The sequence below is a fragment of the Anoplolepis gracilipes genome, chromosome 2, assembly GCF_047496725.1.
Source record: "Anoplolepis gracilipes chromosome 2, ASM4749672v1, whole genome shotgun sequence".
Classification (NCBI taxonomy): Eukaryota; Metazoa; Arthropoda; class Insecta; order Hymenoptera; family Formicidae; genus Anoplolepis; species Anoplolepis gracilipes.
In genome coordinates, this window is record NC_132971.1 from 2,049,645 (window position 1) to 2,073,008 (window position 23,364).

Sequence of the window (23,364 nt, forward strand, 5' to 3'; positions counted from 1 at the left end):
CGCGTTACCCTTTCGCCGCCGCGCACACCTTCTTTTTTCTCCTTCCTCTTTTTAACCCTTAATTCGCGGCCGCCCCACCGAAAAACACAGTGACCGATATCTTTGTAAAAACTGACCTTTATTTATCTTCAAGTAAGGTAATGGATTGCCCTGTATCTGTGTTAGTTTTTCGAGCGAGCACTTTCATCGCGCCGCTCCTCGCGGCGCGGCGCGGCGTTTCATCTTCTGAAAGCTCTCATTTATTTCTCGACGTATCTTCTTCAAAAGTGTGTGCCACCGTATTGTGATATCACGCCGAAAATAGAGGGTCGGCGTGAAATACCCTCCATCACCTTTTTAACACGCAATTTAGTACGCATTCTTCCGTACGCAAATCATCTCCGAATGTTAAGAAAGATATATACGTAATATATACTTATATTTATATATTATATACTTGCGTGTATTCTTTATGAAATTATTTTGTAAGTCTTTAATTTTTTTTTTTTTTTTTTTTTTTTTTTTGCGTTACTGCCTTAGGTCATATCGGCCATTGAAAAAGTACTTTTTAGAAGTGTACATTTCAACCAATACATAATAGTCCTTTAATTTATGTATTTTCATTACATAGTTTTTTATAATTACAGCGGGCATTGGAGAGATATATATAAGCAAAGAAGAGGAAAGTATTCTTAAAAAATATAAAATGCGATGCAATAATACAATAATATTTTTATACCAGAAAAACAGAAAAATATAGTAAATAAATCTCAAGTATTTATATTAAAAGTGCCGAGGAATTTTAATGTGTTTTCCTATAGAGCAACCAAACTGTTATGTCGCAGTCTGCACTTTTTGATTAGAAAATTGACCGTGCCATCGATAACGGAAACGAGCTTTCACCCATTTTTTTTTTTTTTTTTTCCTACCATTTCCGTTTATGGATAGAACACAGAGATCTTTAAAAAATACGCATCTAGTATTTTCTTCGCTTTCTTTTTTCTAAATACAGCGGCGACGCACCATACCGGATCCGCGTGTTTCATTTTTATTTTTTTCGCTATATACCAGTCAAAGGTTAAATCCTCGTTTTCCTCTCACTAGCTTTATTCTATACGCGCGAGAGAGTGTACCCTTAAAATTAGATATTACATTACGTTCAAATCTTCCCTTATGCGCGTAATAAGCTCGCGCGAGAACATCATTGTTTCTTTGCGAAATGCATGTTTCATAATTGCTGCATGATAATGATTGATCACAAATCGTCGAGAAAACGATCCGACGCTCCTTCTTCAAAAATTGTTCCCTAATACGAATAATCTCCCAAAGTGTCTGACGAAATGTCTCGGAGATATACATTCTCTCGAAAACGCAAAAGTGTTCGCGCGATAGGCGAATCGGTTCATCACACATCCCAGATTAAATCCACTTTAAAGCGACGGTTTTATCCGCCTTACATTATCCGTCGAGCAACATTATTCTCACATTGTACGATATATCTGTTCCGTGAACACAAATCACCGACTCTCATCGATTTGTACGTAAATTGGCGGCGCGTCTTGAACGTAAATTGGCGAAAAATTGTTTTCATCTCTTCCTTCACTATAATATAAATTTCACTCGCATATATGTCGTCTCGTAGCTAAAGATTAAATATTAACCAGACAAAATCCATGTTGTTCAGCGCTATCTTTTAACTAATTGTAAGTTCAATTGGCAACTCGATGATTCTTATCTTAATATCACGGTGTTGCAAATAAAAAAAAAAAAAAAAAAAGAAAAAATCTCGCAGCTTCCTCTGGTTCTATTGTGCAATTTCAAGACGAATTTAGACGATTAGCTGATCGTAAAGTAAACGAGGTGAAATTCGTACACGCGCGAGTCTACGCGAGCTCCTTTCGACGATTTCGACCAAAGTGCTAGTAGCGAACAGCGAATGGCGAGTGACGCTATCGTCGTTTAGGCGGGAAGATCGTATGCAGCATCCGACACTTGTTTCTTGCAACATCACTTTCGCTACTTTCGATTCCAGAGGAAGATAAACGGCCAACGTTGTTGCGCAACATCGTTGCCTCATTACGTTACATTATCTTGCAAAAATTTTGCGCGACCCTTCTTTTTTGCTTCTTACGATGACAGCTGGCATTTATTGATTATAGATATTGTCGTTTAGAAAATCGGAGACTTCACACTCGAAACTACTCGTTACGGCTCGTCTTTTCTATTCGTTCCTGACAACTCGACGGATTTGTTTCCATGCTGATTTTTCTCTTTCTAACATAAAATTATTTTTTTGCATAAAAAATTTTCCCACCACCGTATCCGTACAACGAAAAAGCTTCCAATCTTATATTTAATATTTTATAAGGCTATTTAAAATTTCTCATTACAATAATGTTTCATCGACTGATAAATTTTCGGACGATAAAATTTTCGCACTGAGATAACAATTTGATTGATTTGATGCTTATTAGTCGATGAACTTTCCACAAGACTGTTAAAACGTACAAGACTGTGTGAGAAGAGATTTATCTAAATCCTAATTATTATAAATTAAATTCACTGAGCAAGATTACAATCACATACGAGAACAGAAAGTATTAACAAATAATATTATTGAGTATTATCAAGCGAACAAGTAATTAATTCTCTCTTCCTTATACATGATAATTTATAAGTACGAATTATGTCAATGCACAAAGGCTGCCAATAACTCCCGTTAATGTGTGTCGGAACACTTTAAGAAGCGATCTCTTTAATTTAAAAGACACTCAACTTTTTTCCCGGAGTTTCTTTTACACCCTGACTATACTCAACCATATCGTTTCTAACCATCTCTTCTTTTTCTCTTTTTTATTTATTTTTTTTTTTTTTAATTCCGCTCCTTCGGCGTTTCTAATCTAATTTTGGAATTTTCACAAACGTCACTGCGACATCGGTATCTCGATAAAGGTCTCCCTTTATGGTACGAGTGGCACAAGTTAATCACATACATGCTACGAAGAACACGATTCATCCCCATACGCTTTCATCCTTTCCTCTCGATTTGCTTCCAGAAGGCTGTACTCCTTAACTAAGGGTAAAAGGAACGATACAACGATTTCTCTCAATGATAGAATCGTCAGTAATATCCTGATGATAAGTTGTCCAATATAGCCAGTACATAATTAATTATCTAATTATTATTTCTTGTGCTAACTTTACGATAATCATCCAACCATCAATTTTATCATCAGAGAATCCTTGTATTATCCCATTTAATCGACGGCCTCAATTAGCCCTTTTTTTACAGGCTTTTTTATCGTTATAACACATTTTCGACACGAGATAACGCATTCTCTCGTGTGCAACGCCCTTTCCACACACACACAGCATCTCGTACCACCTTTCAATACGTTACACGAGGTAGGAGATTACTGCTGTTTAATTTTATCAATTATTCTTATTTTAATTTTATCGATTACGCCCTAAGGAGATTACACAGCGAAGACATTTAATATAGAGACACACTTAAGACCATGCAATGCGTACATTTGTACATGTGTCGGTATATGTGCGTACGATATATGCATTTATTAGATAAGTCTCGAGTTGCATATCGTTTCATCCCGTTTCGGAATTTCGTTACGTACGTTGCACTTTCATATTTTCATTTTTATAGCTTCGTTATCAGGGATACCGTGACAACGCGTCAGCACGCGATGTGCTGCGTGTGTAATGTTACACATCGGTCATTCATTCATTGACCATACCTACGTAATGTATATCAGAGTCACAGACGGGAGGGAGGGGACGATCCGTTTCATTGTCGTGAAGTCGCGTAATCGATTCGTGCGACGCGAATCTCAGTATCCGTGCAAGTTAAAGATGGAGCAATATAGAGTGTCGCAGAGAGAATCTGAATCTTCCTTTTCAATTGTAGATATATTAAAAGTTAGATTCAATGCTTTTTTTTTTTTTTTTTTTTTTTTTTTTGATAACGCATTACTAGATAGGATGTTGCTTGGCATCAACAATCAAGTTTGTCGAATTAAGCTTGAAAAGAGATCAGGTAAAATCTTTGTAAAAGCGTTTTTCAAATAGATTTTAATGGAAACTCAAGTCGAAGGATAAATTGTCAAACTATTTCGTGTTGAAAAAATTAAATGCTACAAACATTTAATGTATTTCATTAAGAAAATATGAAAACCTGGTATACCTATAAAATATAAAATACCCTACATATAAAACCATTCCTAAGTGTAATCTTATCTTAATAGTCCTTAATGTTATCTTATCTAATATCCATATGTATTTGAGGATATAAATTTGACAACAATCGCGTATAGACTCTTTTCTGATTCTTTGGCCGAAAATAAGCAAATATTATAAGAAACTTTCTTCTAATACGACGAAAATTTAATCAGATTTTTATTATACTATTCTTAAATAAAATTGATTGCACTTATTTTGGACCAAGAAATCTGTATAATTAAAGTCGCAATTTATTCCGATATACATGTCGTTTTACCTTTGATCTCATAGTAGGCTCATTTTATCGGAAATATTTTCCTTCACGTGTGAAACTTTGTAAGTAGATTTTTACGATTTAGATTTATGTCAAACAGTGTCTTTAAATCACCGACTAATATGTTATTTTGGTATATGTATGGAATATTAAAAGAAAAATATTTATTCTACTCTATAAAAATTGAAAACATATAATATATAAATTCATAAAATAATTTAATATAATTTAACACAATATACAAACTTTATAATAACGTGATACATATATATATATATATATATATATATATGTGTATGTGCATGTATGTATGTATGTATGTATGTATGAAAAATAATAAGCTATGAAAATATTTTAAAGATTATTTTTTAAGATCTCTATAAAACATAAATTTACACAAAAATGTACTTTATAAACAATACTTCATATTTATCATCTAATAAAATTCGTATTCTGAAATTCGAATTTGTTTCTTTATTTAGTCCGTAACAATCACACTTTATCTTAAATAGTAAATTACATACTTTAAAAAAGCAATGCCTTCAATAATTTAATATGTAAATCTCTTATATATAATTTTGTATATTTTTTGATGGAAGATATATGTGTTATATCTCGAAAGTTAATTAAACATAGAATTAATCATTATTTCAAGAAAAAATAATATTTACAGTATTAATCTTACCTGATGTTCTTATTCTGTATTTCTAGCATGAAGGGACGCCTGAGAAATTTTTTTCTTATTTAAATCCTATTTCGAAACGTTTAATTTTTCATGATCAATAAAAAAATACAAGATCTTACAATCGTTGTCTCATCGTTAATCGAAAGTTTATCAAAATCTCTCAAAATAAATTAATCAACTATTTATTTAATAAAATAAACAAATGTAAAATAAAAATATAAAACAAAATAAATATTCCATTCTCTTTTAGTGTTTATTGTTATTTAGTTACTTCAAATATATTGTCCACATCCTAAAATGTTTAGTATTATCTATGTTTTTACATACGGATAAATCTGTCATATTTATTTCAGAAACGGGAGATTTTGCGTCGCGAAAAATAATCCATCTTATCGTTGCTGACACATAATTTTTTTTCACTGGTCAAGGAAGATTAAATATTCACTGTATTTTTTTCCTTGTTGTAATCGTTTTTTTTTTATTTGCAATATAATAATAATAATAGCAATAATAACAAAATAATTAATAATAATAATAATAAGATCAATGATAATGGTGCCGATGAATAGCCGTATGGATAAAAGTATGGATAGCCATTATTATATATTAGTATACGTTACACTAGGTACGCTAATTATATTTAGGTACAGAGGCTTCGTGCCGTTTTTCTCTCATTGTCAGACGAACGAAAGAAAGAGAAACAGAAAAGGATAAACGTGGAATAGGCGGTTACAGCAGAGGCATTTTGCGAAATTGAACGGATCGATTGATCGCCTCGATGCCGATCGTTTTGTCAAAAATTCCGTCCCCGATGTTTCCGTAAATTACTCGCCGATTATGTTGACCGACGTAATAATTTTAACGCCGCGTACATATATTGGCACACTGTCCATTAATCGCTGCACATTAACGTGCTTCTATGGCAATCGAGAAGGACGAAACGGAATAATAATCAATAGCGAAAAAAAATGTCGAAGAATACCTCGTCATCGCGCAGACTACGTATATATACAAATAAAATATTTAAATTAATTTGTCACAAATAAAAAAGTCTAATACACACCACATATAAATTAGACAAGCCACAAAATCTCTCGAATGTCTACAACCTATATATATATATATATATATATATATATATATAATAAAAAGAAAACTGGTTATATACTTAAGAAAAAAACTTGGTTAAAAACATATAGATAACGTAAATTATACAAAGAGTTTAGAGTCGACACACATGTATGCATATCGACTAATAATAATTTATATGTATATAATATATAATAAAATATATATATTAAAGAAATTTTTTTTTATATAAATAATGATGCCGAAGAGACAATAATACATTTACCTGTGGATAATGACTAATATGCTCGAGACCTCTCTCGTCAAATGTCATATATGTGAGTTATCAATTATCTCTCCATAATCTCGCTTACACGGATTAATTGTCGAATAATTAATTAATTAATGGCAATCAATATATGATTATTTTGATTAATTCAATGATTGCTCAGTCCACTGATGTAAAAACTTTTTTGGTGCAACTGACATAAAACGAAATCAAGCCTCTCTAAATTTTTAAAACTGACGACGATCGCATCCGTTCTTTCGAAGTATTTTGTTTTCCTTTTCCGTTTTCATCAATTATCTTACACATATCTGTGACGTAACAACTGTCTCTCTATCTCGTTCTCGTTCTCATTCTCTCATTCTCTCACTCTCTCCCTCTCTTTCTCTTTTTTCTCTCTTACTTTCCTTGTCACGCATATAGCACGACACAAAAAACACGTTACAGAATACTTTTCTCTTGTATTTCTCTGATTAGTTATTTTTTTCTGCACGAGTACCTGCATCCAACTAATTTAAAAACCATAAAAAAAACTTAAAATTCTAATTAACTACAAACAGAGAAGTAATCTAATGCTCACAACACAGTATTACATATGCGTGTGTTCATGTGTATGTTTCGTTATTTGTATGTATAGACCATCATTAATGCGTGTGTGTTATGTCTTAGAGTGCTTTCTTACTAGCTTTACTTAATACTCGCGTTCATATAATTGGCATAATATACTCACAATAATGTTTCTTAATAGTAATAATAATAGTGATGATAATGATAATGATGATGAGGACGATATTAATGATAATCATTATAATAATAATAATATAATAATAATAATAATAATAATAATAATAATAATATAATAATAATAATATAATAATATAATAATAACGATAAAGAAAAAGATGATAATGACACCCATAATGACGACGACGACGGTAACGACGACGACGATAATGACGACAATGTGTGATAATATATATCCATATATTCATATCTTTATTAATGTGTGTGTGTGTATATATATATATATATATATATATATATATATATATATATATATGTATGTATATATATATATTTATATGTCATATAGTATATCGCCGATTAAATATACTTTTATATTATTGATATATCTGCGTGTATATATATAGATATATAATATATAAACTTTTATTTAAATTCATTTACTTACATCTAATAAAACTATATATTGTATTTATATGATTATACATTGTCACATTTGAAAAGTACTTGTCTAGAGCATAGGGATGTTGGCGTTTCACAGATTCGTTTCAGAGCGGAAAGAACACTAGTGCGTCTACGTCACTTCCTACTGACTCAGTTCGTCCATAAACGCCGACGCTCCTTTCATGGAGACTTCCTTTCTTTTTCTTCTTTTATTTTTTTTTTTAACCTGCATATAGAGACTTATTTTTTTTTATATTCTCGCGTCGCGCGTCGAAAGGCGCTAATGCAAAGACGATGCATCGCCGCGCAAGCGTGCAATTAACGTAAATGGTTTTATATCCTACATCGACTACACGAGACAGCGAGAAACATAATACGAGAAAAACGAAAAACCTGTCTCCTATTACTATATACTTAGTCCTTCTAGTCTCTAAATGAGAAAGCTAGTCGTCAACGGCGTACGTGACGTATACACCTCTCAAACTTACTGTCGTTTCGCAGTTATTTACGAGCCTATTTGCGCGAACCCGAACTATACGGTTTTACTTGGGAAAGTAAAATTTCAGTCATAAGAGAGAGAAGATGATATAAAGCCGAACTAGTATCCGAGAGTTCACTCGTCAATCGAGTCGTTACTTCCCGTATAGCGGCTAGTAATCATTATCATTCCGTCAATCACACTTTGTGTGTGATGAGAGAATATTCGTTTATAGAGAGTGTCGGAATTAGTCGAAAAAAAAGCGTATATCCCTTGAGCATTGATAATCTTTGTCCGTCATTTTGTATTTCGCGTCTTGGCGGAAAAGCGCTCGATCACATTATATAATCTTCACGATTGTTTCATAAGCCATGTAAGGAGTTTCAACGTTCGACTGACGTCTCTCGAGTGCAAAGGGTTGAAATAATACTTATTTATAAAACGCGACATCAATTGTGTCAACCTTGTGTGTCTACATCTATTATAAAAAATAATAAGTTATCTCTCTAATGTATGCGACAATTATTTGACGAAAAGCATTCGTAAAGTACGTAAACGAGTGCGAGACTCGACGACGATGCACAGCACATTGCACTTTTCGGGCGAAATATGTATAATAAAAATGGTGGAAAAAAAAAAAAAAAAAAAAAAAAAAAGCAGAAGGCACACTATTTCTAGAAAACGACAAAAAAGATTGGCATCCTTGAGATACTTTACGATACGCTGGACGATAGAGAACACTAATCGGAATTTGTTTCACGAAGAAGAAGAAGAAGAAGAAGAAGAAGAAGAATAGCACGTTCGGGGCATATTAGGGGTCTTAAGGCCACTTCGTCGATCTAATATCCTATTTGAAAGATCGCGTGAGGGACGAGTTTGCCGCGCGAAATCTCACAATTGCATTATAATACGTACGCATGCACGTTAATCGCGCGCACGCATATGTACGGTGTGTATACGTTTATCTCTTCCGATTGGAGACGGGAAAAAGATATATGAAAACGAAAACTTTGGAAAAGAGGTACAATTAATTTTTACTATCTCCTAGGAATTTGTTTCTGTGAATGCGCAATCACGTGGTCAGCAAATGCAAATGTGGACTTTCTTTTCACAACATTTCAACTTTTTTTCTTTCTTTCTTTCTTTCTTTCTCTCTCTCTCTCTCTCTGTCGTTCTCTTTCACTCTTTCTTTCTCACTCACTCTCACTCTCTCTTTCTCTCTGTATTCTTGTCATACGGATAAAAATATTAAGGCAAAATATTCATAACTTACACATAAAGGACGTTTGATTATGTTCGTTAGATGTTTCTCTCGTTTAAGAGTTACAGTTGTTATTAAAAATACTCGCCACTTTAGTTTACCATTATGAGATTAGTAACTTAGCGCCTAAGTGTTAGCCTTATCGTTACTTAAATAACGTTTACGCCTTAAAAAAGTCATTGGATTGAGGTGCGTTAGCTTGTCAGTCCTCAAGCTTCGCAAATTTCTTTTTGTTCCACTCTTTTTTTTTTTCTTTTTTCCTTTTTCTTCTTTGCTCTCGTATTTTCCTATATGTACTATGTGCCCTCGTGCTCTTCGTCTATCATCGTTTACCGCGAATACCGTAAAGCCCCTTGAAACGCGATTAAATTAAAATCCGGATTAAATTAAATCGCGTTACTCAATTGATATTCAGTTCTGTACCGTATGCCCTGGCATTTCATACAAACGTAATGATGTGAAAGAAAAAAAAAAAAGATAGAAATGCAAGTATCATCTCCATTTATACACCGAGCAAAATTCGACTTTTATCTCTTTAAAATTGCAATTGCAATTGTTTGATCGTGCTGCTTTTGTGCTCGTTTGACTCCGTCGCGTTATTTTCCACGACTGTTCTACGGTTAACCTTTGTTGACCCTGTACACTCGAGGTGGCTCAGTCGACCGGGAAAATTCAGGGCGACGTGTTCATCGAGAGCGAGAGAGCTTTCACCGTCATCCACGAGAAGCACGCCGTGGATTCGAGTCAAAAGCAGCTCGAAATTCCTTCGAGCGAGAGAAATAATTTTTCGCCGTAATAACCCTTCCGTTCACGGTGTCACGTACAGACCTACGGAATCTACACAGGGATGGATACTCATATTTTGCGTGTACGTGTGTATGCGAAGACCCATGTAAATTCCGGTCGGTAAATAACATCGGAATGAATGTTCAGCAATATAATTTGTACATACTGATGCAAAAATGTTACGTCATGCAGACGTGCTGCATTACGTTTCAGAGATGCGTAACATATAGCATATTATCTTGTTTTTAACCTTGCATTAATGTCATTTTATCCCGAAAAAAAAAAAAAAAAAAAAAAATATCTTTGTTAACTGTAACGCTGTTTTCAAGTCTGTAATATGTCCGTTTTAATGTTAAGTATTAATATTTACGATTTTTATAAATTTTACTGCGTACACTTTATATTCAAGTAACGTTTTATTATTAATAGAGATGCTAAAGTTTTGCATATACAAAATAAAAAAGTACAAATAAATTATTGATTTTTCTATTTGGGTTCTGTGTATGTGCGGGAGTATTTAATAATTTAAAAAACTGACTAGTACATATAACAATTTTTTAAAAACATTCCAGTTTTTAATCTTTTAATTCAATCATCCCATTTGATAATCGACGACCTAGGTACAACGATCACCAAGAGAAGAGTAAAGTCTGGAGAAGAAAGATCTATGAGATCTAACTATATTTCAAAAATACCATTATTATACCATTTTTTAATATATATAATACCATTATAATACCATGTCAAATACGGTTTTCGCCCGAGACCCGTTAAAGTGTCAATTTCGCACAGAGAAATATTCAATCGTTCCCCAGATATTGGAGAATAGATATCGTTAATATCGTCGTCTTTTAAGTTGTAACTTTGATAATTCGTGATTATTGATATTCTAAAATGTCGATCTCGCTTCGAATTAACGAGAACTTGAAATTCACGATAGCCCTTATATTTAATGAATTGAGATTTAAGTCAATCGCGTCGATAATGTTTATGAAAAAACGAATGAGATTACGGAAACTTAATCGGTAAGTAAAGTCAAGATCGACTGTATATACGTTATCACAAAGCACTTTCCAGTTTTCTCAACGCTTTTCGCGATGTTCAAGATACGCGAACACAACGCGTCTCTTATCTTTTAGTAGAAGATTGTTTTTTTTTTTTTTTGCTCTTTTTCTTTTTTATTTTCCTTAGAAGAAGCACCGACTAGGTAGAGCGATATTACGTTCTCGAACTTCACCGTCTAGAGATTAGAATACGATCGAAAAATATGTGCGAATTGATATCGAGATTTTTTTTTTTTTTTACATTATTGATCCCTCGTAAGCGCGCTCGCGATCGATCTTACGAAGTCGCCGGCCATTTATAATTCGGTCGTCGCGATTTTTCTACGTCTTGAAAAAAAGGACGCTCGGTTTAATCCTTCAAAGAGCAATGATTAATATCGAGCGAGTTGGAGAGAGCCGACAAACTCTTTCAGGTCACAGTCGAAAAGAACGCGATACGATTTACAGTCCCATGGCTATCGATTGGTATTGGACAGTATTTATATCGCGTGTGTGTGATAAATACAATAGTACGCGTCCATACCCGCCAAGATAATACTTTAATATGAGATACAAAAATTCAATCAGGTATTTCCATCCATTCGATAATTAGATTCTTTCATCTACTTCTGTCAAATTTCCTTTCTATACTGCGTGAATTAATGTAGCAAAGCTTAAATCTAATCGCAGATAAATCCTAAGAGAGTACAGAATACAGAAATACACCGCTATATCTCCGATACACCGTTTGTCACATGTATATTGCACATTTATCGTCGTTATGTCATTATAGACAATGCTGCTTATATTCGGTTCCATTACATTATCATACGAATCACAAGGAAATGAGGACTAAAGGCCTAAAATAGTTTCGTGTAATCACTAGAAATCAAGACTGTCACGGATTCAACTTATCGTCACGCTCAATTAATCCTTAATCGGCATGAACTTATAAGGCTCCACTTAGCGCGATTAATTAACAAATTTATCACGCTGTTGGTATGTGGGAAAATGCATTTTTCATTTATTTTCCTTCGTGAGATCTTTAAAATTTGATATCCAATACTCTTTACGTTATCAGCTGGAGAAAAGTGCCTTCGCAACCATCAGTTAAAGGTTAATTAACAGCAAGGAACAATGAGAGAAGAGACAAGTTGGAAAAACAAGAGAGACTCCTGTCCCTCTCCCTCTCTCTCTCTACATAAAGGCGACAATATCGGGGTGATATCGGGGCGACTCTTTGGCGATCGAACGCGCGCGCAGAGAGGCTCGATATTCCCTCGAGGCTTTCGCCTCGAGGTCGCAAGAACACAGAGAGAATCGCCGAGCGAAATTTGTACAGACCAGCGACGAGAGTGTGGCTATTACTATTAGATGAAAGCCCTGCGAAAAAAAAGCTGCGAACGGTACTCGCGAAAATCGATGACTAGGGTGCGTGTATCCGCGATTATGTTCGCGATCGCGTGGTCAGTCTCGATTTCGGAGACACGTTCGCACGAATTATTCTCCTTTTCATCCTCGTGATCCCCCCTACCCCTCAGTCTTGCTAGATCGTTCGCTAGAATCTGGTAAAACGCGATGCCTCTTATTGTTAGACAGGCTGTGTGGCACACTTTAATAGAGACAATCTACGACTTTTCTAAAATAACCAAGCTTTAAACAGACTAACGTACGAGGAGCGGGAGATTAAGATGGAGTGATCCAGAAGAGCGCGAGCGAAACCAAGCAAAATCCTTCAAGATGTAGTCACTTCGCTACGAATGTTGTTGCCCTCCGAGAGATTCTCGACTGCAAAATCCAAATTAACCGTCTATAACCCGGACGATTTCTAGAAAAGATTAACTCTTCGTATATTTTCATATACTATGGAAAATTCTACATACATACATATACATATATATATATATATATATATATATATATATATATATATATCATAAGTTTATAAATATTATTAAGTTTCATTAATTACAATACTATCGTTATCACTAATTTTTCCGTCACAAGTATCGTTTACCCACTGATATTAGGGTTATAGAAGGTTAATCGTTGAGCGTGCCTGCTGAATCTTGGCAGTTGCATTACCCTAAAAATAGTCTGCGCTTACTTTCTATAAAAGTATTACGACGTCACAGGCGATTTGTGCTCTATTGGTGAACTCAAGATCGCTGTCTCTCTTGAATCGAATACAAAATTGAATACGTCGACAAAATAAAAATGTAGTAACCATCGAGCGCATCTCACATGCAAATCGCGTTGTCTTAAAGAGGCTGATCGTTTCGTAAGAAAATAAGCAAAGTTGTGTGGCATTTCATACAGCGCTTCGGAGGTAGGCAAAGCGTTGTTCCGACTCGTGAAAAAAAATAATGAAACTCTCGCTAATCTATAATTTATCCTAAACTAGAGCTGGTTTTTTGTACTTAATGATTACGAGAGCTTAGATAGCGCCATTTCAAGTAATAGCAAAGTGAAAATAGTGCTTGCATATACCGGAAACGCGCGCGAATCACGGCGATGTAAGTATAGCGGCAATAATTAGTAACAGTAATGATGGCATAGAAGAGCAGCAGGACAGTTTAGTAATAGCCGTAATAGCAATAATAACAATAGTAACGGTAATAATAGTAATAGTACAGACAGTAGTAATGGTGATATAGTGTAGTAACACAGCAACGACAGTATAATACCAATGGTATTATCGATGATGGTAATAATATAGCGCGTTGCATGTTAATAACAAATAATGACCATAATAGCAACGTTTCAATTCCATCATGAATATATCTTTAACGATAGATTTTGAGATTACAGGATATGAACACAGAAATTCACAGAAATTCACGGAAATATACAAAGTAAATACTTCCTTCCGATATATTTCATCCGATATGCTCGAAATTATATATTTTCCAGATATCTCCTAGATGTACAAAATATATTTCTGCGCGTTATTTTTTCATGTTTTGAAAATGCACTATTTTATAGTGTGGTACAATTAAAATAAAAAAAAATATTTAAAGAAATCGTTGATTTATATATATATATATATATATATATATATATATATATTATGTTATATATTTTTAACCTAATATTTAAAGAATTAAATTCGAAATAATCACGATATACGATTAAAATATTATCTATATGTATAAAGTATCACCGATAACTCGAAAAAAAGAAAAGAGAGAATGCGTTGCAATTGACGGTCAAATATTTTATCAAAGTAGTAAACGAAAAAAAAAAAAAAAAAGAATACCGAGCGCAGCCATTGACGCATAGAAGGACTATTATAAATGGTGTTGACTTCGATCAATGGTAATTCGATAACGATAGCGTGTATCGATTACGGGCAGACAAAATTATTGCGCGATATTACGGACCATCGTATGAGAGTTACTTCGTCCAAGACAAGTATCTTGTGAGATGTAAATTGTGCGCGTGTGCAGCACGCGCGGACGTCACTTCCGGACCATTATTGTCGGTAACGGTATTAGATCATAATTCACCTTCTTTTCTTGAGATCCAGGACGCGCAAATTGGCAAGACTTCGGTTTAATTAATTGGCGTCGATCGGCGTGTTCGCGTTTAATAAATTCGATCAGTCGCGCGCGATATTGCCTCCGAAGCGGATTGTGTCAATTTTCGGAAAGTAATCACCGTTAGAGGTTTACGTTAAATTACATACAGACAGCCATTAGATTACATAAAGTGCTAAATTAGACAGCCATTATTGCTAACATTATTATTATTACTATAATAATTATTATTAGTTTAATATTAGTGTTATTATTATATTTATTACTGAGGATCAATAGACGTTTTCGATCGACGAACTCCCGAGATTATCTTATCGATTAAATAGATACAACGAGACCGCCTTGATAACGTTTACGGGCACTTACAGATTGCATCGAGATTGTTATTACGGAACACAAAGTATATAATTATTTAAGATAGTAAATGATTATACTACTAAGCGATAAACTAACTAGAATTGATGCGATTAGTATTGTTATTGATATCGTAAAGTATAGAGTCGCGCATATATTCGTCCATCTCACCAACGCGATGTAATCAAATAAATAAGTAAATAGCAGAAATATACATATATTAATAAGTGTATTTCAGTATGCACAGGAAATTCTCGTTTTTTAATACGAAGCTGTTGTCACTTTTATAAGCGTTCAATCTTATTGTTTCACATTTTATCCAACGTCACGTTAGAACAATCAATTTCAATCAGCAATTATCAATTATCAATTTTCCCTCCGCACAAAACTACAAACTTAAAAATCTTATATATCTAAAAAAAACAAGCAAATTAATAATAAAGTGAAATGTACGTTATAACACAGTAACGGTAGAATAATAATACACTGAATTGTTTCACTATCGTTAAACATTTTATTGCATTGAAGATCAAAGCCTCGTTTATATTCTGAGCTTGAAGTAAAAATGAGAATTTAATTATATTTTTTAATCGGCAATTAGAGAGTGTACAATTTAAATATAAAAGTTAATCAAGATTATGAAAAGATTTTAAAAAGAATGTAATATTCTTGAGAATCTATAAACGTTATTTTTAGGTAGATGTTGTTTCTTAGGTCGATATATAGAGATATGAATGTTTTTTTACCGTATGATTATTTAAAAATGTACAATTTCCTTATATAATTTGTAAAAACAAGATATCTGGCATTTCCTAAGTAGTTTATAAAAATAAACTTGAGTGCAAATCGTCAATAAAAATCCAGAATAAGATCACACATGAATTTATAGCTTAATATCGAGAAACAGGTATCATTTATAATTTCAATTGATTCACTCGAAGAATTCGTATCTACGAACGGAAGTCTTAAAAATAATTTAAAGACATCGAGAATCGTCAAAAATAAAATTTTGTCTTTTCTTATATATTAATATCGAAACAAGTATCTCAGTCGAGGAAGATTACTTTCAAGAAAGGAATCTTAAAGGTAATTTTAAAACGCGAGGTAAAAAGTAATATTTTGTTAAAAAAAGAGTATTCTTACGAAAAACAAGATGTCCCCAAATAAATATATAAATATTTTCCGATTATTATCATTAAAATTTATTAATCGCTATATAGAGTCTACCACAATCTTAATATATTTTCAGTTGATAGTTTTAATTTAATATCACGTCACATTTTAATACGTATCGCTTGAATTTTGGTTTCATTTTTTCGGTCCTACATTTCATTCGAAACGAATCATCGTTCGATAAGTCCTTTGATAAAGCGTGAAACGTCACTTGAAAAGGAAGATCAATCGGAGCCACGCTCTGCGCATTCTGTCGACGAGTTCTAATTTCGATTTTTAAGCAACAGGAGTGAAAGATTAACTAGCACACAACAAATATCACTCCTCTCGTTCCGAGAACATACACAGACGGCATGTTCTCGATACAGAATGAAATTGCGAGAGGAAATCCTAGACGATCTAGGGCGCTGTATCAACGAGGATTAAAGTGCGGCAAAACGGAGATAATTATCGATAATCAAGGCAGACTCGGCAGACGCGCGATGGCGAAAAACTATGACAACTAACAAAGCACTACGAGCTACGATAGAGCGGTATTACACGATTACACACGGTAGAAAAATAAGTATGAACGCTTACCGACTAAGATGGCATGTGATATACTTGTAATTTTGCAGACTATTCTCGTTTCCGGGAGCGACAGCCATTTAAATTCTTTTTCCTTTTTTTTTTTTTTTTTTTTCTTCTTTTTCTTTTCTTTAAGGGGAATTAGGCTGAAGACATCACTCCCGGTTAATACAAACGAAACGAATAAAACGAGGTAAAGGCAGGAGAGTAAAGAGGACGGGCAAAGAGTACTGTCTCAATCTACAGCGGAAAAAGTCGTCCCCGATGGTCGATGACTAATGACGTGTTTCATTGGCGCGATAATGTTTCAAAGGGATGAGGAATTTCGCGTCGATACGCGAAACCTCGAATGGAGCGCGTGAAATTCCCTTAACTAAATTGATGCTGGATATACATAGATTGTTGGAAATATACGTTTGTGTTGTACGCAAAAATTAGAGATACTTTAATAATAATAATAATAATAATAATAATAAAAAAAAAAAACCCTTACCACCGGTTTCAGGTACATCGAAACACAGCAGAATGCAACTAACTCTAGTAAAAACGACGTAATAAAAATTGGATAGCATAGTGCGTAAAAAAATGAAATAAGCAGCATCACATCCGCGGAAGCGTGCTGCTGCAATTAACGGTAAAATCTAAAATTAACGTACTTATTCGCGAGGGAGAAGGCGGGGAGGGGGGAAGGGGGAAGAGGGCGCGAATAAAATAGTACTATTTCACGTAAACGCGCACGTACCCGGGATTAATGCAGAAATACATGAAATGCAGAATGACTGATTTTCATCGGACGTCATAATGCGTTTCAGCGCGTAAATCAAATAAAATCTCAAGAATAGAAGATGAATGAAAAATTGCAAGTAATCCTGACTTGCGGTCTTACGTGTGTCCCAATGACCGTAATTTATCTTCCGCTTGACGTTCGCATCGCAATCGATGACGGCACAACGTATTCACGTATATACGATCGTACGATTAGATATCTCGAGATATTTCGAGAGATGGTACTTCATTCAGTGGTATATTAAACATGAACACTATAGCATACACAGACGAGCGTGAAACATACGAATCACGGATATGTATAACTAGAATAAGATTTGTATAACTAAAGTGCGTTACGATTAACTTACATCCTTACACACTTGTGAGATTGTGTGGAACAGAAGCTCGCGCGCGCGAGAGCTCTCTTTTACACCTTCCACGCGAGAGCATAGTACTTTTGCCCGACGAATGAAAAGAAGGTGAGAAAAGGGAGGAAAGGGAAGGGGGGGGGGAAGAACGAACAGGGATAGGGTTTATAAAGGACCGCATCCCTTTGGATTTCACGACGATAGTTCCCCGAAGAGTCTACTCTAAAATGCGAAATCTTATTGTACGCGCATCTTCGATTTCGCACATTTTTGGTCGTTTTCCCTATAACTCGCTTATTTTTTTTTTGTTTTTTTTTTTTGTTTTTTTCCTTTTTCTTTTGCATTTTTCTCTTTTGTTGATTTAACCGCAAAGACCGCCAAACCACATTCCCGAATTATTCCTTACGTATGTAGAATTTCTCCTTAAATCTCTATGTTATTATAGATACCTTATGAACTACGCGAAAAAAAGGACAAACGCCAACTATACTCGTTAGAATGAACGTCTGTCTTATCGGACAAGACACGAGAATATCACATTGTAGATGTATATGTATGTGTATGTGTGTGGGTTATATATGTTAATTCTTCCTTTTTAACCTTAATAACTTCTGGCTTAAGAGCTAAGAAGTTCTTAATATCGAGTTTTACACTTTACGACGACAATGGGCGTGCGCGTGCGATGTGTGCGTATATACGTATATACGTATGAAATATCGATGTTTTTTTTTTTCTTCAATTTTTCGAACAAGATCGATCTCTTCGGATTTTGATATTCATCTCGATAATCGCAACGAGAATATAAAACACAGCACGGAGATGCTTACGCAAGTCGACGAGGTGTACGAGGACGAGGAATGCAGTGCCGGATTTTTCAATTTGACAATCTGCCTGTACATATATCTCTCGCTTTAAAGTTATTATTATGCTACTATATATGTATTATTGTAACTATCGAAAGAAAAATAAATAAAACTGTGGAGCTACATCATGGATCTGATGAGCGTTTTGTTTGTACGCGAAGCACACTCAAACGTTCGTCTCTCGATATAGAGAAACGAGAACGCGGAATAATTATCAGTTATAAGAGCAACGTGTACGTGATTAAATTATATTTATTACAAGAAATTTAAGATTCGAATATATTTTATCCATATTATTGCCATTTTACTTTCCACTAACATCCTATTAGAACACGTATTCCGAATATCCATTTCCGCGTATGAAACATATGAAATAATATATTTTACACGCATATTCTTTTTGAGATCGTAGTGGCTCTCTTTCTCTCTTTCTGCTTTTCTCTTTCATTATCTAATATCTAATATATCGAAGATACTGGATAAAATGATCGATCCATCGGTTAACCGCGATCTGTAATTCTCTGTAGAATAGACGCTTCTGTAACTTTCTTCGTGACAGATGATACATCAAACGATGAAGTCTCGTAATATTTTCATTGAGAAAGCGGTTTCGCGTTTCTATGTTTCTCTCGTAATATTCTTCGTCAGAGATGAGAGTTGTAAGCCAATTACGCTTGTTTTGTGTACACGCATGAGAAGATAAAAATAAAATAAAAAAAACAATGACTTAGTCTAAAAGCGTTTATTTTCTTTTATAGACCAGAAAGATATGTAAGACAGTTTTCGAACGACTTGTAATGTTGATCCGTGTATCTGGATATGGATACAAGGATTGACTCATTTTTCATCCTGCCGTACAAGAAATTTTGTATCAATTTTTTTTTTTTTCTTTCAATACATTCGCAAGATATTCAGTCTGTAAGATTCAATTTTAATTACTATAATGGCATGCACGCTTCGCAATAAAAATTCGTTTTGTGCGAAAAGAATTCTTACGGATGTTTTCTTTTACGTACACCAATATGTATGTGTTGTTAAATATCGCATTACGATCGAATCATTTCAATAAATTGCAAATTGATTAGCTATTGAGCCTTAAAGGGTCACAATAAGAGATACTCTGGTTTAATAATATTTCACTAGAGATTATTTTGATATCATATACAAACATAAAAAAGCCGCGAAATAAATATATAATTTTATTTGCAAAATATATATAATATGGATAAAACTTATTATCAGCGTTTTTAAAGTAATTATAACAAATAAACAATATTTTGGACGACAGTAGGTAATTTTTTTCTTTATATAATTAATTAAAGTTCATTATTCTAAAATGCTTAATATCAAAGTCTTTCCAACAGCGATATATCATTATCTGATTTTTAATACAATCATTTTATGTGGCCCCATAATACAGCCAATTTTTTCTTTCCAAACTATTTTAAAATTTCCTCTGTTCGAAATCAACCTGCTTTTCTCTAAAATAGAATTCTCTTTCTATAGCGTTTCCCCACTACTCACAGTTACAGGCCGTTTTAGTAAGCAAGTAACCGCGCAACGATATTTTTAGTTTTTGCATACAAATATCATTGAAATAAGAATCGCTATATTGAGAAAAAATTTTCGAATCTTGAAAGAGGAAATAATCGACAAGTTTGAAATGGAGAAAATCGATTGTATATTAAATTTGGCATGTTACAACTCTATTTGGAATATGTAATAAGTATATGATTCTTACAAGCTCACACTTAAAATCGGCACAAATTTGGTACTAATATGTATATGCGATTCATATGCACTCCTGTTTAATAATTATTTAATAGACAAATCTCGAATTACATAAGCACATCTTTGGATAATAAATAATTGCTTCGAATGAGTACTATAATCCCGATCTCGAATGCTCGGTTCTAAAATATTATTTCCAGTTATTCGCATACAATAAAATAAATATCCAAATTTACAATTTATCTTTTTAAAATAGTATTTAAAAGATTCATTAAATCCACATTTTTTTACTTCACACACACGTTCGAACATCCTACTAATCTTCTTTTTTTATACTTTTTTGAATAATGGTTTTTCTCTTTTTTTTTTTCTTTTTAATAAGCACCACGTGTCTTTTACTCGCATAGAAAATAACATCGCAAAACTTATAACATCACGTATCGAGTCATATATAAGAATTGATATAATTGACAATATAATACTTAAAAATAAGGAAGAAAAGCTTTCTGCTATCAGAAATAGTATAAAACAGAGTGAGACTAGATTTGATAAGACTGACAATGAGATTTGTTTTTACATTGTATCAATACAATTATAAGTAAATTTGGGTGTAATATCCCGAGCAACTCTTAGAGTCCAATCGTCGATACGAGATTAATATCATGCGTGGATTATGTATTTGTGTGCGTGTATATCCCAAGCATAATACTATTGTCCAATAATCGAAGCGATCCGCAAAACAAGAACTTGAATAAACCTAAATAATAAAGTACGTAAAGTACTTTACTAAAGTACATGACTAAAAAAAGCACTTTGCTTAAAACATTTCCGTTAATTAGCTTTCACAATAATATTTAACAAACTTACATAAAGTATTGATTCGTTTATCTTTTAAGTTAACTGTCAAAACAATTAATCTAATAATAACGTCGAGTTTTTTCCGGTTAATTAAAATTTCTTTTTTCGATTGTGTATTATGTTACAAATGGAACGACAATGTACGAGAAAATAGCAAATTTACGTAAACACAAAGTTAATTAATAAAAGCCAATTAATTAGTCAACTGTCGATATAATTCTATATAACGCAAAACCGTTTGATATTTCTCTCAGAAGGCAATGTTTCATTTCATTTTCGTAGTATTTCTTTTCATTGTCGAGATAAAACAGATTCCGATGTACAAATAGAGAAAATGCATCGACTGTATATATACATATGTGTGTATATATATATATATATATATATATATATATATATATATATATATATATTATATATGGATATTAAATTAACTCGATTATTATAGAAAATGCGTGGTACAATATGATGTAACAACAATATATTCAATATACTCGGGCAGATTGGGTAAAGTAATAACCGATATGGTCCTCGTGTAAACATTTACACGATAATGTACGCAATTATAGAAGCACAAGTCGATACATATAATTAATAGGCTTCAGAGATAATTTCGTGCGATCCGGAATCGAGCTTTGCGACTAATTGCAAGCACAATGCTGCTTTTCTAAGCAGCGCATAATTATTGATATCATCAGCCGTAAGTGGATTTTTCTTATCGAATTTCTTCCTCATTCTCCATTCGTACTATCTCTCGATCTTCTCGAAAAATAGATCGAACTTGTTTTCATCACAATGATTGCAAAGTATATTCCTGAATGTCGGTCCGCTCGAAATTGGTTTGACTATGCGTATAGAGATCCGACTAAAAGATTAAGCAATTTCAAACGATATAAGAAAGAGAAAACAAGAGAAAAGAGAGAGAAAGAGAGATAGATAGAGAAAAGAGAAAGAAAAGAGAAAGAAAAGAGAAAGAAAAGAGAAAGAAAAAAAAAAAAAAGTAGATTCGTATAATTTGATTCATTTTATAAACGCGGTCTAATTGAACAATTTCATTTCCAATGCGCTTCAAAGATTGCGATTTCAAGCGACTTGCTGTGTAAGAAATATCAATGTAGTTTTTGACGCACGCAGGAGACAGTCGGTCGCGATTGAATAAGACTATCATCGGCCTGAATCGCAATTATGGGCCACGAGAAATGATATATAGATCTGCCTTACGTAAGCTAACGATATTCCAGTATTATCGTATGATGACTAATATTGTACGAGAGCTAGAGTTCCTATTGCGTTATAATACTACACATATTAACAAGTGGTATAATATGGATGACATATACCAGCTTGTAGAACGTGAGATTGTAAATAAATTTTTTTTTTTGCTATGCTTCAGGATCACGGTTATAGAGAATCGCGACTGTCAGACGCGGTTCTGTCAAGAATAGGCGAATTGCCCTAACGACAAGATTGCCGTCGCGGAAAGAAATACTGACTCGTCTAATATAAACGGTTTCGTTACAATATTGCGGTCCCTCGCAGTAATAATTCATTTAAAAAAATCATACGAAATAGAGCGACAAGTTCACTGTTGACTGCGAGTCAAATTCTATTAAAAAAAAAAAAAAAAATTTTTTTAAAGTCAAATAGCACACAATGATCAATTTTACATATCGTTCAAAAAAAGAAGGCACACACAAACAAGAAATACATTCGCGTAAAAGTATATATGAATGAGACGCAATGACGGTGTAACGGCAGTGCTATTCGTTCGCAGTGTTTTACATAAGCATCTTGGCAAGTTATTGCACATATACGTATCACCAGACAGACACACACACACAGACACACGAGCACACAGTCAC

General features: G+C 33.5%; 1 protein-coding gene across 9 annotated transcripts in view; it reads right to left on the bottom strand.

The window, feature by feature from the left end:
* Positions 1-46: 46 nt before the first annotated feature.
* Gw (trinucleotide repeat containing adaptor protein gawky) overlaps positions 47-23,364 on the bottom strand; it is a 59,019-nt gene continuing 35,701 nt past the window's right edge. For 8 of the 9 annotated variants that reach the window (XM_072911222.1, XM_072911220.1, XM_072911214.1 and 5 more), the window contains one exon: positions 47-23,108. In XM_072911222.1, the coding sequence (XP_072767323.1) occupies positions 23,062-23,108 (47 nt within the window). In that variant the 3' untranslated portion in view covers positions 47-23,061. The remainder of the gene's footprint in view (positions 23,109-23,364) is intronic. The other variant, XM_072911221.1, reaches the window with a different exon arrangement.